General features: G+C 31.0%; 3 protein-coding genes across 3 annotated transcripts; 1 reads left to right on the top strand and 2 right to left on the bottom strand.

The window, feature by feature from the left end:
- Window positions 1–58: 58 nt before the first annotated feature.
- On the bottom strand, window positions 59–1,929 carry LOC137918487 (tubulin alpha-1 chain-like). Its single transcript, XM_068761309.1, has 4 exons — window positions 1,686–1,929; window positions 1,022–1,494; window positions 588–944; window positions 59–316 (listed from the first exon to the last, which is right to left on the bottom strand). Exons 1-4 carry the CDS (start codon window positions 1,927–1,929, stop codon window positions 59–61), a joined length of 1,332 nt encoding a protein of 443 aa, XP_068617410.1.
- A 616-nt stretch (window positions 1,930–2,545) lies between these two features.
- Window positions 2,546–3,563, top strand: LOC137933725 (3-oxoacyl-[acyl-carrier-protein] reductase FabG-like). The gene has a single exon (XM_068777753.1). It carries the CDS (start codon window positions 2,650–2,652, stop codon window positions 3,412–3,414), a length of 765 nt encoding a protein of 254 aa, XP_068633854.1. The 5' UTR covers window positions 2,546–2,649; the 3' UTR covers window positions 3,415–3,563.
- Window positions 3,564–4,340: 777 nt separating this feature from the next.
- LOC137933803 (circadian clock-controlled protein daywake-like) lies at window positions 4,341–19,533 on the bottom strand. Its single transcript, XM_068777861.1, has 6 exons — window positions 19,374–19,533; window positions 8,953–9,181; window positions 7,668–7,798; window positions 6,743–6,880; window positions 5,762–5,916; window positions 4,341–4,853 (listed from the first exon to the last, which is right to left on the bottom strand). The coding sequence occupies exons 1-5, from the start codon at window positions 19,438–19,440 to the stop codon at window positions 5,765–5,767; spliced, it is 717 nt and encodes a 238-aa protein (XP_068633962.1). The 5' UTR covers window positions 19,441–19,533; the 3' UTR covers window positions 4,341–4,853; window positions 5,762–5,764.
- Between the last annotated feature and the right edge of the window lie 237 nt (window positions 19,534–19,770).

Raw genomic sequence — 19,770 nt, 5'->3', positions numbered from 1 at the left:
AACAAATTATTAGGATAAACATGTTTACTTAAGCACAAAGTTACTTTGAAATTATTCCTTATGTTTCCATCTCTCTATAATCATTAGATAAAGCTTTAATATTTTTCAAGGCGTTTGTAAACTCCCCTTCATCCATGCCTTCACCAACATAGTGATGAACGAATGCACGTTTAGCATACATCAAATGAAACTTTTTGCACAATCGTTCCCATGCAATGCGTATAGCTGATGAATTGGATACCATCACCACTGCTCTTTGTAATGCTCCCAAATCTCCTCCAGGTACTGTCAGTGGTGGTTGGTAATTTAGACCAATCTAAAAATAATAATAATCATTTAGAACAAAACATATCACTGACTTTCATTTTTCATATGTATATATTATGACTAGGCATTAACATATTCAAATTAATACTAAGAGAAGAAAAGACTTATCTGACTACGTGATGATAATTTATTAATTATCTATATTATCCTTTGCTTTGTCATTATTATGCATAATATAATTTTTGATAACTTTATTTTCAGATTAGAGTATGAGATTTTAAGGGATTATAAAAAGTAATAATAATTAAATATGCGACTACCTTGAATCCCGTTGGTGACCAGGAAACAAATTTAATTGTTTTAGTGCTTTTTATTTGATTAATGGCCGTATTAATGTCGTTTTGATCTATGTCTCCCCTGAAGAGTATGCAGCAGGACATGTAATTTCCTTGTCTTGGATCACATTTAACCATTTGATTAGACGGCTCAAAGCAAGACATCATTAGTTGATAAGTGGACGTATTTTCATGCATAGCTCTAGTTATAGGAACGAAAGGGGCAAAAGTAATCAATGGGAAGTGTATTCTAGGATAGGGGATTAGGTTTGTACGAAATTCTACTAATTCCACGTTCAAAGATCCTTCAAATCTCATGGCCGCTGTCATGCACGACACTACCTAAAATGGAGTGCATACTTTTTAATTATTTTGTTCAATATACTTTGACATATTCAATAATATTTACTTAAATGTACCTGTGCAATAAGTCTATTTAAATTTGTGTAAGTAGGTCTCGGAACATCGAGCGATCTCGCCAAAATATCGTATAAAGCTTCATTATCAAAAATAAAACAGACATCTTCTGTTTCCATACATGCATGCGATGTCAACACTGCGTTATATGGCTCTACAATTATTGGCGAAATTTTCGGAGCTGGATACACTGCTATTTCTATTTTAGTTAATTTTCCGTAATCTCTTATCAACCCTTCTAGTAACAGTGCAGTAAAGCCTGAACCGGTACCTCCACCAAATGATCTAAATATAATAAAACCTTGCAGAGAATGGCAATCTTCAGCAACTAATCTAATACGGTTTAGTGCTAAATCAATCATCTCTCTGCCGATAGAAAAATATCCTCTTGCAAAGTTGCTAGCGGCATCTTCTTTTCCAGTAATTAAAGTTGAAGGGCTAAATAGTTGTTTGTATGTTCCAGTTCTAATTTCATCTGTTAAAATTTATTACGAAATAATTATTTGAAATATTTTGGTATTGCATTGATTAAATTTGTAATGTTACCAGTGTAATAAACCATGTAGACCAAGTTTGGATAGGCGGATATTTTTTTTCTTTTATTTTTGCTAAGAGTTGTATAATCAAAAAATAGTCTAAATATAATTTATTTTGGCTAAAACTTACCGATAGGCGTTGGTTCTAAATCAATCATAACCACTCTTGGTATAACTTTTCCGGCACCAGTTTCTTTAAAAAATGCTTCGTGGCTCGCCTGGTCATCTGCTTGTGCCAGGAATCCATCAGGGCGTATAGCATGCTCTAGACAATATAATTCCCAACATGCGTTTGCCACTTGAACTCCTGCCTGTCCTATGTGGATATGAATTACTTCTTTCTGTAAAATATCATAACTCTTGTACCATATCATTATTTTATATTGTTATAGTAACGAACCGTTTTACTAACTCTAGGCATTACTGCAGAATACACACTAAAATTTTGAAAATGAGAGATATAATTGTCTAGTTTCTACATTATTATTTTGTAATATTTGAAGTAAACGGCTATTGTATTAACTACACATGACATGACGTTTTATGTCACTGATCTATGTGACTCAGATTTTTTGAAAGATTTATAATATTATTGATTATTTTTATTCAATTATTTGTGATGTATAAACAATTGCAGAATTTAATTTTTTTATTTATTTACATCAGTTCCTTTAATTTTATAAACTGAATATTTATTATCTAATAGTAAATACATGGTAATTATTGAAAAAGATAGTAAATTTTGTTTCTAAAAGATTATGGTTCAAGTAAATTTATTGATTTGTTATTTTAATGTTTGGATTATTTATGTTTACAATAATTTTTTTCCCACGCCCCAATAGATTTTTATTATTTTATTTGTGCCTAGAAATATTAACGGGTTGGTTTAAATTTGAATTGCATTTTTAAATTTAGTGTTATTTAATATTGAAATTTATTTCTATTAATGAATGTAGAAAGTTGCCTTATGCTTGACAGACTGTCACTTTTTAAAAAAAATACTAGTTTGATAATTTATCGCAATCTATTAATAGTTTTGATAGGGAATTTATTTTGTGTTTAAGTCTTCTAATCGTTCTAGAGTCTGTATAACCATGAATTTCGCTGGTAAAGTGGTTATCGTCACTGGCGCCAGCTCCGGTATTGGTGCTGCTACCGCTGTATTCTTGTCCAGACTCGGAGCAAAGCTATCACTGACCGGTAGGAACGTTGACAATCTCCAGAAAGTTAACAAGGACTGCGAAAAGTCCACCAGCACGTTCGTTGTGCCAGCCGATTTGAATAAAGAAAGCGACATCGAAAAAATCGTTAAGAATACTATCGACCATTATGGCCAGATAGACATATTGGTTAACAACGCAGGTATAATTGAAACTGGTACTATTGAAACAACCACACTGGCGCAGTACGATCGTCTCATGAACACTAATGTTCGATCTATTTATTATTTAACAATGTTAGCTGTCCCACATTTAATTAAAACTAAAGGAAACATTGTAAATGTATCAAGCGTCAATGGTATTAGATCTTTCCCAGGAGTCCTAGCTTATAACATTTCTAAGGCCTCTGTTGACCAGTTTACTCGCTGTGTAGCATTGGAGTTAGCTCCGAAAGGTGTTCGAGTCAACTGTGTGAATCCTGGTGTTATATTGACGGAGTTACAGAAGCGGGGTGGGTTAAATGAAGAACAGTATGCAGCTTTCTTGGCACGTACTAAGGATACCCATGCATTAGGACGTCCAGGAAAGCCAGAGGAAGTTGCAGCTACTATAGCTTTTCTTGCTAGTGACTTGGCATCTAACATTACGGGTGCAAGTCTGCCAGTAGACGGTGGACGTCATGCTATGTGCCCACGTTAATTATTGTTAAGTAAATTAAAGCTGTTTTACAAATTTACACAAGTGCCTTTGTACATTAAAAATGTTATAGCATTTAAGAGTAAATGAAAAATTAATTTTCATACTGCCATATACATTTTGTTATTGTTTTCTCATTTTAATAAATATTTTATTTATATTGTGTTTTATTTCCTACTGGTAAAATGATATTGCTTAAGGCATTAAATATCTTATTTTTTTGGTTTTTGATAACCAATTTTCAAGCATTATTTAAAAAATAAGATTTTCAGTTTAACTTGCAATAAATTCACTATTATTAATATGTTTACTTTTAATGAATGCAGATTATCTTCACCCTGCAGAAATTACTCTTTTTTTTTTTTAAATAACAGTACTTTTCTTACATATTGAATAAAATGGTACCGTTCTTAAGCTTAAATTATATAATAATTATAGTAAAACATTTTCAAGTTTATGTAATCTGATGAGAGGAAAGGTTTATTGGTAACTAGTTGTCCTGATAGAGGATGCCAGAAGTTACTAGCCTATCACATTGTAATATTCTAAATAAATTAATAAAACTAATTTTGCAGAGAATTTATTGAATAAATGTGAAATAAATGGATCAGTTTTATCCTTGATAAATAACGAATTGACAATATATAAATGTATACCTGGTGATTTGTAAAACGCGCGAAGTTTAAAACAAGCTGTCAAATTCATTTTCAATAGTCATTGTATTTTTGATTCCTGCAAGTTTTTTTTTTTTAATTAGGACCAAATAGTATTACAAAACCTTTTTTTAAAAAAAAGATGATATTCGTAGTCATAATCACAAAAGTACGGCGTGACCAATGAAAACAGAGATTAATATTTATATTAATAGGTTTATCTTTCTTGGGTTCATAAGTAAAAAATGTTATTTTTTTAAACTTTTATTTCATCAACCTATTACTACACTTAATTAAAATTATCACAAAAACCTAAAACATATTATCACTGATTCCTATTTCTTTAACCCAACCATACCAAGTTTCTATAATTACTTAAAATTCTTTGCATTTACGAGATATTTTATAAACTTTAGATTGAAATGTTTTTTTGCATTGCAATTTAAAAAAGCGTTTAATCTTGCCTAAATACAATGTAGTTGAAATTGAGCTTTTCTTTGTGCAACCGATGAATATTGATCAATGTATGAAATATCTGTTTCATGAAGCAATAAAGCGGCTTGAAAGGTACTTCGTAACATAATGTTGAATGACGTTTTACAAGTAACAAATTAAAATAAATTTATTATCTATGATGTCAGGGCAGAAGTAAATGATTGGCGGGCACGGCAGCGAAGAGTTTCTTCGCCTCATGCACGCAGGCTGCGATGATGTTCTCAAAGGCGACTGGAGCTATATCTCGAATAACCGGTTCCCAGTTGGCGTTTATAACGTTACCGATTGTATTTGCTGAAATCGATAAATAAGTATTTAATACTATTTTGATACGTTTTATTTTGTCATACCAATATCTGTTTTGTGAAAAAAATGGAACTTTGAAATGTTGAATAATTTGTAGCAGTGTAAATTAAAAATTATTTAATTAATTTCGTTAAACTAAATGTAAGAATGTCGAAAATTAAAATGAATTTTTTTTGACATGGACAAATGCACAAATTTTGGAATTGCCAGCTTAAAATTTATGATTGCATAGTGCTCAAGGCACTTGAACTTTTTAATATTTATTAAGACGTGAGATCCCTTAGGGAATTTGATTGTAATAGTTACTTTATTTATATCACTGGAGGCAGACATTTTATAGCGTGAGTGGTCACAACGGCTCCTGTGCCGATTTAGCCTTGGACTGTCACTCGAATAGAGTTGAGTATTTCTATTTAAGGTTGCTCGCCTTTTTATTTAATTTAATACTCTCTATGACAGTTAGAGTTATTTTAATTAAAATAAATCACATTTTACAGATATTAGTTTGACAATTACGTTTTGTTAAATGTATGATCATAATTAAATGATATTTGTATGACATTATGACATTTCATGTTATCTAATATGTAATTTATGTAAAAATGACAATGTGTTTAGTGAAAATGATAATTAAATGTATCTCGTTTGAGTTAATGGCCGATGTTTCCTGATGAATCCATAGATGTATATTTTTTGGAGATGAACAATTTTCCCGTGATGTGACATTTCATTCAAGCATAGACAAGTGGACATGAATGAATAATAATAGACATATAAGTGAAGTGAACATGAATGAATGATTTAAGAAAGAATGGCTGATAATCAGAGATGGTTTCGGAGGAAAGCAGTATGACTGGACCCATGAGGTGATTAAAAAACGGCGTGGTGTCCCGAACCGTTTATTGGAGCAAGAGTTCTGTAGACGGGACTACGGCGAATAGCTTCTGAACTTCCTTCACGCATCTGGCGATAATTTCCTTCATCGCAGGCGGTGCAATCTCTTGCATTATTATGTCCCAGCTTTCGTTAATAAATTTAATTGTTGTGTCAGCTGTAAGGTAACTTGTTTTTGAATTTACTAACCAAGTGTGTTAAAAGTAATTTTCACATCTTGAGGGCATGAAATATTATATTAGACTCTTGGAGTTACTAAACTCGAGCGCAGAGAACAGACTGAATATTATTTGCCGAGATCCTACATTTATACCAAACTTTAAAGCTAAGTTAACAATTCTAGAATAAGCTCTATTTTTACAACCAATCACATGTGTCGTTTGTGTGAGAGCGACGGAAGATGTGTGAGAGTAACTTAACCCAAAAAGTGATCTAATAATTGTATTTCAAATAAAGTATTTTTTTTAATTTAAATATAATAACATAGCATTAAAGACGTGATATCAAATTGATTGATCTCAATGTAACATTGGTTATTATGCATATGTATGTTGATAAAAAATTATTTACTTAATTGTAACACGTCTGTATTTGAAATTAACTAAACATATGTCGGGTATTTGTTGATTCTCCTTAGTAACTAGTTCATCAAAATCACAGATTCATGCATCAAAACAACGCGAGTTAATCTACAACTAGCGCCATCTATCGGCGCCGTCCAATGTAGCATCGTTTCTATTAGGGGAACCGGAAAGTAATGTCGCTTTCTTAAGTTAAATTCACAAGACTACTTTTTTAATCAGTTTTTATTTCTTGTCAACAATATATTAAACTGTTGTGAACAACCTTTTGCCATCTAGTATACAAATTTTAATGCCGGAGCGATAAAAATCAATTGGTTTTTCTGTAAAATATGTCGATAGAAAGGATTTCACTTTCAGGTCTCCCTGATATGTTAGTTGGTAAAGATAATAAAATCTCACCCAATTCCTTATTTCCGCCGAACAGGTTGGTGAATTTGAACTGAGCACGGTCCATCTTGTAGCTGTCTTTGTAATTGGGGACGACCCAGTGGCCATCTTTCGTCTCGTAGTCATACTTGATCACAATGTTCAGATTTGCTGTAACGTAATTATAAATATATTATATATAACGTGACCACGTGCCTTTCTTTCCTCGTTTATATTCCTAATTACGTTGGTTATTATTTTTATTTACAATTTTTGCTCTTGTTTTTTATTTATGTTTTTATTTATTCAATAACAGTGACCTCATTCTTGGTAAGATCTCGTAGAGAAATACCGAACATAGTCTTCTCCGTGGTCCGTTGAAGAAATATGAACTGACAACGCCCAGAGTGAGGCACACACTCGTTTCAGTGTTGCATGTTATAATAAATGCAACTTTTTAATTATTAGGATCTATACACCCGGCGATAAATATTGCACGACTGACAAAACGTCACCTAGGTAGTGTGCGACAGAGATAACGCTCTACGAAGCCGAAATTAGCCGATTGTCTCTTTCGAAGGTCGATGTTCAATAGTTATCTTCGGGTACTGTACAAGACATTAACATCCGTACGGTTTTGCAAGTTACAATGTTTAATAAGTCTCTTAATCTATTACAATTTATTTTAAATTAAATTCACGGTAGTATGCCTTCAACTGGCCTATTTAATGTTTATATTGTGTGGATAGTAACAGACTGTGAATTGCGATTGTAAGTCCTGGTTTCAAGTCCCAAAATACAATCTTGTATAATTTTTATATAAAATATATAGGATTGCCATTGCTCATAAAGAAGTTTCCAGAGAATGCCCAGCAGCGACCTCTGCGTGCCATAGATATCTTTTCGGGTTGCTTATGCCTCAAAGTGTCTTTTGGTTAAAAATAGAGATGATACTCACTGATTTTAATTTTAGCTTGGCCATTACCCCTGATAGGTAGGATGAGCACCTGCCCATCCATGTCATAGTTGGCCTTCAGCGTCACGTTGGCGGTGAAGTCTAGAACCTGTTTGCCTTTTTCTGGATTGATTCTGCGAGAGACCACATAAGTATCATATGAGAACAGCATTAACGGTGCATTGAACGAAATAAAATTGTTTTTTTTTAGTGAATTTCTTGTATTACAATAAATTTAAATGTATATATCATCTGTATACACATATACATGTACATACATCCTGAATCATCACGATATTTCTGGAACCATAAGACTTAGAGATTTTTAAATTTGGTAAAAATATTTTGTTTACCGAATAGAGATCAGCTATGAATGGTTTTTCTGGAATTCCACACGCAAGGATAATTGAAAGGATTAGATTTAAAAAATGCATATTTTAAAACTATACTTTTGATATTTATGTATAACTAACCATGAATATTATCTGGATATCTTTAAATTTCTCTAGTATCAATTTGTATGAATATGTATATATTAGTAAATGCATAGGTATATATATATATGTAAATGTCGGTTTCGATATCATATGTTTTACGTATTTTAAACTATTTCTTCTAATATACACATTGACTGCGCGCTATTTGTCCTTCTGTTTCAATATGGTTCAGATGTTACAATAACGAATAGAAAATTAAAAAAAAAACTAAACAGGATATTAAAAAAGAAGGTCATTTATATCATTGTCATGTATTTTTTTAATGGCAGTATGCCCGTTGTGTTTAGTGAATCATTAACTATAATATAATAAAATATAGTAAATTAAAAAGCTATTTACAAGTCGGTGAGATGTCACAGGAACTAAAGCGACTTATGACAGATTTAAAAATGTATATCTCACTAACTATGACTATAAAATTGTGCCAAAACACTATTCATGTTATTTCATCATCATATCAGCCAATATACGGTCAATACAAGGAATTGGCCTCCCCCCAAAAATCATCACCACGACCAGTTCTGCGCTGCCCGCATTCAGCGATTTCTCGCGACCTTAATGTCTGTCCACCAGGAGTGGACTACCCAGGCAGCGTCTACCGGCTGATTATCACCACTCGAGTACCTTCCAACCCCAGCAGACGTTGATTACACGAGCGATGTTCCCTGAACACTGCCACTTGTTCTACTATCTCCTCATTTCTAATTTTATCTAGGAGCTAAACTCCGAGCATACACCTTGAACCTACATATAAGGCCCATATTAATCAGGAATATATATTTATCGCTTACTTGAAAGAATTAACTTTGAAGCCTCCTAGGCCGGTGACGACAGTGTCTGTGAAGGTGAGCTTCAGGGCAGGGTTGTCCACCACCACTGTGCCCAGCATCACGGGGTCCAATGGCGCGATGCCTAACTCAGGGATGCCCTCCGCGAACTTCGGACCTGCCGCCTCGATCGACTTCGTCACGCATTCGTTTAGCTTTGGATCGCTGATCGAGCACGGCTTGATGAAAGATGCTGTGGAGAGATATTGTTTATGGTAGGTGAAATTATTAGTAAATGAAGAAGGTCCAGTACTGAACGTAGACGTCGTCTTTATATTTTGTTTAGGACCAGTTGGCCGGCATCTGGCGTGGACATACGGTCTTATTAAGGTGATAGTCCAACACTATGCTAGTCCATCCTTCGACTCTACATCAGTACTTAACCAGGCTTGTCGATCCAGTAGGTGGATGGCCCACGCTGCGCTTTCCAGTCCAAGGAATCCATCAGCAATTAGTTTCTGCCCACTATGTGGTCTGCCCACTATGTGGTCTGCCCACTATGTGGCCTGCCCACTGTCATATCAACTAGGTTAAGAAGGTTATTTTTGTTTGTTTATTAATTTCCTAATTCCTTATTCAAATTCGCACAGAAATTCCGAACGTAACCCTCTACATGGCCTATTGAAGAACAGTAACCTTGGTATGAGGCCCCGTAATGATTATACCGTTTACCTGATGGTATATATATATATATATATATATATATATATATATATATATGTTATATAATAATATAATAGTAGCAGTATTCAAACTTTTGAAATACAATATTCTTCCCACCTTAAATTCTCTTAACAATTTTTCACTTAAAATATGAATTACATTAAGAACAATTATATAAGTAGTATAGCTTTTATAGCGGAACAAAATAAAATAAAACAATTATCACATGACATCAGTGGCTGTATGATGTGACTATTGTACGTTGATATTAAAAAAAAACTTTCATAATACCGGTCGTCTGCTCGATATGGGCTAATGAACAATTTCGACTTCCTCAGCGACGCAATAAGGAATGTTTGTGCATTTCAACATAGAGCCTGTACCAACATTAGCAACTAAATGTGTCACATAAAATTAATTAACGTCATTTCTTAAATGTCAACATTGGTCTTACAGATAAATAATAAAATATATATATGTAAATCAATTTTATTTTGGATTTGTATTTTATTTACAAATCGCTTTTACATAACATAATTTTACATTAGTTTAGTATGATATAAATAAATTGGTTTGCCTTTTGTAGTCGTACATAGTTACGTTAAGAAATAGTTAAAACAGAAAAAGAAAGCTAATTATAATAAAGTTTGAGGAAAAATAAGTATAAATACCATTAACATTAGATATAAATATTTAAAAATAAGCAATGCGTGTACCGAAATAAAAATAAAGGAATATTGCAGAGTTTATTTTTAATCTGTTGCAGTGAAAGGGATAGACAATATCAAATTTACCTACATGTATAGTAAATTCAAAATATCCTTTTTCAAGCCAATTTGAATCGTCGATTACTATAATATAGTAAGCATAATACATAGTAAGTTACCACCGACTCAGAACGCTGGTCTGTGGGTTATGTAAATGAAATTTAACAATTTTTGATATGAACATTATACTATCAACCGTGTAAATAAGTCTACAAAAAAACTTCCGCATTTTTCGATCAAATAAAAACTATTGAATGGTTTAATAAGATTTATTTAGTAATATGCTTATTAGTATATGCTTATAATAATATAGATTTAAAACTAAGAAACGAAAGGTCCAAGATATCTTGTGGAACTTTATAATGTGTACACTCAGACCCGTGAAGGATTTATTAATTGTTTGAATTAGAAATTTACGAGTTAACACGTTTATATTTATTTCTTGTATTTATCCCGTGTCTTTCCAATTGTTCATATAAAATGTTAGAATAATAGACAGAATGCATAGAACCGTGGTTAATTAGTTCTTTTTATGCTACATAAATGCCACTACAAATATGAGACATTTTGAATAATATGTTATGTAGAGTACAAATAATAATTAGAATTGGTGTATAATTTTTATATGATCATAATATGATTAATCATAAAATGATATTAAGCCTATCATCGTCTGTTCGTTTGATAGTTGACTGTTAAATGTCAAACTAAAATGTCAAAAAATGGACGTTAGTTTTTGTAACGAGTATGGTCTTTCTTTTATATTTCAAAATATATCTGAAACAACACTCAAAGCCCTCAAAAATTATTAAATATATTTCATCATTCATCATCATTACAAAGATGAAATATATTTAAATAATTGCACATAAACTTTAAAATATAATAAGAAAACATTGGCTATTGAGACTTTATACTTTTGACAGTTGGTTTTGAACTTCGCGAGTTTGACAGTTCAAACGCTTATTTACATTGTCATTAAACAACTGCGTCGGCCAATATTTATTGATTATAAAATGAAAAACAAAAAAAACAAGTTATATAGTATTTATAATATTGTAAAAATTAAATTTATTGAAAAATAATAGTAAGAGTATCCATCACTGTCATCATGCGAGGCTGAAAGTAAAGAAAGGAAAGAAGTGAAATGGCGTACGTGACTTCAGTAGAATGCCGGCGCAAGGTTAAACGGTTACTTCGGGGTCAATGGCGGTCAAGTTATTGCGACCACAGATAATAAACACTGACAAAAATTAAAAGTTTTAAAGTTTATTAGATTAAAAAAAATTTGCTAGATTATAATAATAAATTATAATTGTAAATAATTTGAAATCTAAATATGTAGAGGAAATTTAATCGTGGGTATATATGTCTATGTCTTTAGTAGTGCTAAGTTCAGTAAATAAACTCTATAGCTGCCTTGGAAGTCTCGGCTGATTGCAATAGATGTTTCGACGATGCCCGAACAACAGTCCGATTGCAGTTTTTTTTTTAAATTTTATTTGAGACTACTAACAATTGTTTAATAATATTTCCGCTATTAACAATAGAATATTAAATAAAAGAACGCAACCATTAACAAAACCTAAAAAGTATTAGTATGTTTAATTACCAGAACTGTTTTAAACCTTTACATATGAAAAATTCTTTTTAGTTTAAATCAAATATAACTTAACAAGATAAGTTATGTAAAATCTTTTCAGTTGAAGGAAATCCACAGCAGGACAAATAGTTAAAAAAAATGCCTCGTCGCTGAAACAATTATAAAATAGCCAAATAAGTCAAGCCAGTAATTTTAATTTATATGTAGATAATATATTAATATACTTCTTGAGTTTTTATATGAAAAATGAATTTACATACTAAGTAAATTTTTTAAATAAAGCTGTACTTTTTAGATACTTTCGACAATAAGTTTTACATATTGTATGCGTTTAAAAAGAAAGTCATTGATAACTGTATCAAGTACAACCGGTGAAGTAAATGTACCAGCATTGCGTATTTCCGTTGCCCAACCGCTGCAACTCTAAAGTTACATCAAGGCATATTTACCATAATTATATTACTATCAATATATTTAATAACATTTAATATTTATACTAAATAAATATATTAAAAAGCAGGTTAAATTTTATGGTAAATGGCTTAATTTTGAAATAGGTCTTTGCCGACTAGCAAACGGACTAAAAAAGCAAGAATTTTTATAGGTTAGGATACATTTTAACTTTGATGATTAAGTTCGTGATATAATGAGCTTTCTTATTTATTCTTATCATAATAATTATTATATAATGATGAATTATTTTGTGGGCATATATTTATTGCAAAACAAACACACCCACGTAATGTATTTAAATTTTTTAGTAAATTAAAAAAAAAACTTAAATCTAGGAGGTTAGGAACGAAATACTGCGAAAAAAGTTAATGTAATTATATAAGTGTGATGATTTGAAAATATATAAACAAATGAATTGTACCCAGGATAATAAATTTTGGATTTTTTATTCATATTATGTCAAATAGTGACTTTAGACGATCTGTTTTTTTTTTAATTTATTTATAGTCGCCAAATAGCGGCAAAGAATTTGTATAACCTTTTACTTTTTTTTCCTTTCTTCATTTCTATATCAAACTATATAACTCTAGCTCTTCCGATTATGTTTTATAGTTCATAACTTTAATGTGTTAATTATACAAGCGTATGCCGTCTTTTTTTTGCGGCCCCCGTTTTTGGGCGCGTCTTGTATATCCTCTGTCTTGGGTTTTTTCCTAATTATTTAATTCATGACCTCACTTTCGTCGCCTCCCACCAGAATACAAGTTTTACACGTTGTTCTGTTTTGCACTATTTTTATTTATTTTGCTTCACTTTACATTTACATTCCTTTCTAATCTAATTTTAATTTTCCTTTTTCCTTTACATATATTACAGATTTAATTATTTATCTTGAATAGTCTTAGACACTTTTGTTTTTTTTGCCTACTTGTTCCTTCTAACGGACACAGCCCATGTTATTTTATTTAAGAAAATCTTGAGAAAATTCGGAGGAAATCCTGGGCATGCCCATTCAAGGCCCGATGAGTGATTGTCAGCTTACCCATAAAAGTCTTATTGAGGGATCACGTAAATGCGAGTGATTTTAACACATCTATCAAAGATTTACTTAAGGTACTAAGATATATTAGATACAGAGTAATAAGTGACAATAAAACTTGTAAATGAATTGACTATTTAATTAAAGATTTTAAAATTTATAATTTTTAAATATTTTAAATGACAAAAAAAAAGGATACATTATACAAGTATTATTAATTGATCTGTGCCCGTTTCGCAACAGACTATTAATATACATAGAACGATGGTTAAATGTATTATGTATTAATGAAAATTTACTAATTGCATTTAAATTCTTAATAAAAATAAATTCGTTTTAAATAAAATTTAAAGACATGCATTTACTATGACGTAAATGTCACAATTAACCCGCCATTTTCCGCTATAAAAAAAATTAACCTTATGTTTTTGTGATAACACTAATGTTTCAAGCATATATGTTATTTGTTTACGTTTTGGGCACAGGCTATAAATGTATGAATTACATAAATAAATTACTAAAAACGCTTGTCCGTTTCTGTTATCTATCAAGGTCTGTACGTAAACCTATCTGTAATGATTTGTGTACGTTTTGGTACAGAATATAAACATACTTATGAATTAAAATAAAATAAATTAAGAGAACCCTTAATTTATAAGTGATAACAATTTAAAAATATTTTACAAAAGTTTTGACAAATAAATGTAAAATAATCTTTTGTTGCCTTCGGTACAGACTATAAATGTATATTAAAAAAAAAAAAAACTTATGTGAAGCGACGTTGTGGATTTGGTACATACTAAAAAAATACAGATCATAAAAGCGATTTGTGGAGGAGGCAAATACCTTGCGGGCGTATAGGCTGACGAGGTTATAAGTTACATAAAAATTAAAAAAAAACTTTTTGTTTACGTTTCTTAAATAGAGTATTATTAGCTATCTTACAATTTATACAAGAATTATTCAAATGTTTATCATTTGACTAAAAGGCACTTCAAAACAAAGTGCCCACTCTTCATAAACAACGTAATGTTTATGTTGTCCAGTTTTAGGAAACTGGTTGTTATGTAAGTTCTATGAGAAGGTTATGTTGTTCAAAGTCAACGACAAATGTCCTTCTTGAGTGATGTCAACCTTTAAGGATTCTCATACGCGAACTATGTGGTGTATATCTATATATTACTAGCCATTTTGACTATGACTATGACTAATATCTTATAAGTCTTTTATTACATGACAACCTACATTGACATCTGTCAAAAAAGAGCGGGAAAAATACAGATTTTTTTTAAAAATAATATTTAAGAAAAATTATATATATGTAACAACGTACAACACAAACGTACTTTATGCAAAATATTCAGTTTAAGCTAGTAAGTGATATAGCTGAGGAAAGTTCTGGAATTTCGCATAAATCTTATCATAGCAACCGTCCTGTAACAACTGTAACCGGTATAAATGTTAGAATAAATACTATAGTCTAGAAATGAACTGGATTTGATTTACATGTAACAAAAACAAACATGCTGGAAAAGGATTCCGCAAAAATGTAGCGAAAGCAACCACCTGTATAAGAATTAATATCGATTATAATGGTTGGTGGTAAGGTTTGCTTACAGAGAAACGCGATTTTGTTTATTGTAGTTTTCAGCCTATAAATTCCCACTGCAAGGTATAGGCCTTCGCCAATGATATATATATATGGCAGGCGGGTTGGCGATTGCAGTTTGATTTTTGGTATATACATACATATACAGGACGTTGCTGCCCAATGGCAATCCCATGTATTTAATGCACAAAATTTGAAATATATAACATTATACCCCGGTACTCATAAGTTTCAGTATTCTGCCGCTGCATGACGTGTGCGATAAGCCTTAAATATAAAAAGCAAATCAACTGTCTACTGTTTACAAATACTAAACATACTTCCGTGTTAACAGATCCAATTTACTCATATTATCCTCAACTAGAATGCCTTTTATGTAAAATTCTTATACTGTTGCGAAGGAAATTCATAGATATTCATTTTTATTTTTTTATAATCTACGAGTCGGACAATAGACTTTTTTGTTCTTATTTCAAACGTGAGAATCACAGATTATACATGGCTGAATTCGTTCAATTTTTTAATGTATCTATAATGATGTCACATGTTTATTTAAATATTCTCAATGTCAGCTTCTTTACAGACAAATTGAAGCGGTGTGAATGTAGTAAGATATTCTTCTCTCACTCATCTATCTGCTTTGTATGAAGAATCTATGAAAATAATAATATTTTAATTTAAATTGATTAATTTATTTTTTAACATATTGATGGTGATTAAATAAGTCACAAATAATTTATTAAGTAGTTGATAACTGAATAATATCTACATACTAAATAATAACTTTACATTTGATATTACGGCATTTTAAAAATATTACATAAATTAGGTCATAATGTGAACGTGATTTAATTTTTACAAATGGCGCCAAAATGTCATGTCATTTGTTTGCCATTTGTAAAAAAAAAGTAAAATGAAACAACGCTTTGACATTTAAGATGTAGATATATAGATATATTTCATCACTTCTTGACAAAAATTAAAAATTACGTTTTATATTACTTTTGCGTCAACTATTAAATTTTAAATGAATTAAATCGGATTCTATTGCACAACGCATGATTGCATGTCATTAAAATTACGATTTATCTTTAAATTTTTAATCGATTTTTATTTGCATTTAAAATTATTATTTTTGCGAGTAATAAATATTAAATAAAATAAAATGAAATACTGATACAAAGATATTATTTAGCTGTGTATTTTATTCACTTAGAATTATTTACAGTGATCACTCATGAGAAACATCTTCTCTTTCATATTTTTTATTCGAATACGCTGTTACAAGCGCTTTAGAATCAACATAAAATGTCGGCATTGTTGTCCCTACAGGAAGCTACCACAGGCTCGGAAGACAGTTCTGCAGCCGTCGAGAAACTCAAACAGTTGCTCTTTACAAATATAGTTTTATAGATGCGCGACAATAATTAGCTTCCAGAGTGAGCATCAACATTTATTTCCACGCATTAACTTTTAAGATCTTGTATGTTTCCGTATCATGCCTTATCACGTCAGAGACTTATGATTGCTCTTAGCAATACGGCCACGTGATTGTGTGTTCTGGTCTTTATTTATACACTAGTTATACCAAGTAAAACTGCGATCAAAAAGTAATGTGAATATGTTTATAACATGAAAATTATGTATTATAGTTCCAAATCGATATTTCATCCCCTTCAAAGTAATCCTTCGTTCCATAAAACGCACTTTTGTCAATGCTTTTTCCAGTCCTCGAAGCAGTTGGAACAGTCATTATTAGGTATAGCTTTCAAGACATTCGATTCGGTTTTCATCTCCTCAATTGAGTCAAAACGGTGTCTACAAAGCTTTTTGAATTTGTTGAAAAGCCAGAAGTCGTAGTCAAAATATGCGAATACGATGGTTGCGGACAGATATCAGCCGACTTTTGACAGTTTTTTTTTTAAATTGATAGATAAAATCACACCAATCGAGACTTGACGTGTTTGACTAAATTGAACCATTTAAAAAAAAAACAGACGCTTGGCAGATATTATAGACAGTTCTACCAACCTTAAAAAATTACCTTACTAATGTCCGGGAGGTTTGAATGACAATTTGAACTTACTTTTTGATCACAGTAGTATATAAAATATAGTAGTATATATTATATTTGACATGAAATTTCATCCTAGATATAGGCATTGCTGATGTTTCTTCCGTTTCTTCTCTCAGCTCTACTTCCTAATGTTTTTCAAAGTTGTAGTAATATTAGACGCTTAGTAGCAGCTGTCCAAATCTAGGTATCTCTCAAAGGCTATTGGGTCAGATGTGTCATGGAGATCTATAAGTTTGGAGGCTTTAAAATCATATATATAACATGCCGTACCGAAATTCCCAAGATAGCCTTTAGGCTAAGTTATGTATAGAGAAAACAAGAAACGGACGCAAGTTGTAAACCAGTAACTAAGTCTGTGATAGCAAAGTAATGTGATAGTTGAAACAAAACTGTGATGTCTTCGGAATGCAGGATGTAAGAGGAAGTCTGAACTAAATGCAAAGAATGTAAACAGTGACCGATATAAGAACAAAAGAAAATATGAAGCACGAAAGAAGAAAATAAAATCAAAATCAAAAATGTAAGAATCATTTACACTTGTAAAAAATGTCCCTGTCCCACACGTAGATGTGAACGAGATGTCCCCAACAGAGGACATAAAGAAAGTTAATTAAATAAGGTTTGGAGTAAGCGCCTTCCGCGTTGTACCTCCTCAATCCAATAAGGTAGTATAGATCCAGACCGAAGAAAAGAATGCTGAAACTAAAAAACCAACTATACCAAAGTTTCGACTGCAAAAAGTCCCTAATTCATTTGTAATAAACAGATTTTCTTATGAAATTTCGCAAAACATTATTGGAATACCATTTGCGAAATTAAAAGCGCATATTAAAAGTAAATTGTCGGAAAAAGCAAATCCTTGGCAGCGATGGCGCTTGATTGTTTTGATTTCATTTAGGCTAATAATAAAGTGTATTATTAAAAGATAAGTTATTGTGAAGTTTCTTCCTGCTTTTTATAAGTAACTATGTATAAGTTTTATGATAATAATTTATTTAAATCTAATATATGTTGAATATTGATATAATTAATGGAGATTGTGAAGTTTTTGAATTAGATTTACGATATTTAAACGATAGTTATACTCAATTTATGGATGCTCTATTATTTTTAATTAGCTATTTTTTTTTAGTTGTCAAGATTTCGTTAAAAGCTAACATTATAATGGCCAGAACTGTATATGTCTGTAAAAACATGTTTGTTTTATTAAAATTTTCATGCTTTCTTTTTGTCTTTCACGTTATCTATCTTTCCATAGCTTATATATAATCTTTATATCATGCTGTTGCCGTCTAGGATATAGATTATATATGAAAAACATTTTTTTTTATATCTGTATCTGCAGAATTTTTACTGCCAGAAGCTATTGGGGATGTCGCATTCCATTATATAAAACAAATTAATGTAACATATTTCATAGTGATAAATTAATATACGATGGTTGGAAATATATTTACATTTATTACCCATATTGGTATATATATTTAGTATTGTGTTAGTCATAAGTTTTAAAAAAAATATGGCTGTCAAAATAACTACTCTTACTCTTTACTACAAGGTTTTGGCTTCCAGCGGCTTTTCGCGACTTGTCTTCGGTCTTCCTGATCCGAAATAACTTCTCTCACTTTTTATTACTATTCCTATATTTCTATAGCAATAACTTTATACACCAAAATGTTACAAATGAACGTCGCAAGTATTTCGTTTTAAAAAAATAAATCCTAGTAATCTATGTTGATGTTAGTTTTTCTATCGATAATTTTTTTTTTGACAACCTACAAATTATAAAGGCCACTTTACATTAAATATATTTACAAAAAAACAAATTATAATGAATTTTAAATAGGATTTAATAAAAAGTATTTTTTGTTATTTAAAATACGACAATATTTTGTAGCTTCATAATATTATTAAGCATTTAAATTGATACTTATGTTTATTGTATTATAATACACGAACAAAAATAACCATATCAAAATTAATATGCTATGTTAAATTTTATTAGACTGTAAGAGATATTTGTAATATTTTACACAATTAGAAAGGAAGAAATTATTTGATAATAAAAATTATTTATGCATGTATGCTTAGGATACAAATATTAAATAGGATGCATATATGAATCGTTCCATTGTCAACATTAGCAACAACATTAAAAAAAAAGTTTAACTCACGAAGCGTTCCCGCCGAAATTCCCGCCAAAAGAGTCAGGGCAGCCATCATGTAAACTGTCGCACGCATTTTGACTTTTATAGTTTTAAAATTTGTTAATTTAAAATTAAGAGTTGTGTTATTTGGGGCGGCTGGGCTCCACACTGCGTGTATTTTCACAACACCTGTCTTTTATACGTTACGCAAAGATTTGACAAGGAGGCGGATTACAACGGGCGACTTGGCGTACGCAAACATGTCAAACGGCATCGCATATGAGTATGCCAAACTTGTGTTCATCAGTATACTGTTAAGAAATTTACCAGGCTCGGAATTTTTTAAAACGTATTTAAGATATGATACATTACTATATACTAATAGTCAATTTTATTTATCTGGAATATTTGTAAGTAAGCTGGT

The sequence above is a fragment of the Battus philenor genome, unplaced genomic scaffold, assembly GCF_028537555.1.
Source record: "Battus philenor isolate CCGP_79_NKW_IND1 unplaced genomic scaffold, ilBatPhil1.0.hap1 SCAF_14, whole genome shotgun sequence".
Taxonomy (NCBI): domain Eukaryota; kingdom Metazoa; phylum Arthropoda; class Insecta; order Lepidoptera; family Papilionidae; genus Battus; species Battus philenor.
This window is presented reverse-complemented; position numbering and strand designations above follow the sequence as displayed.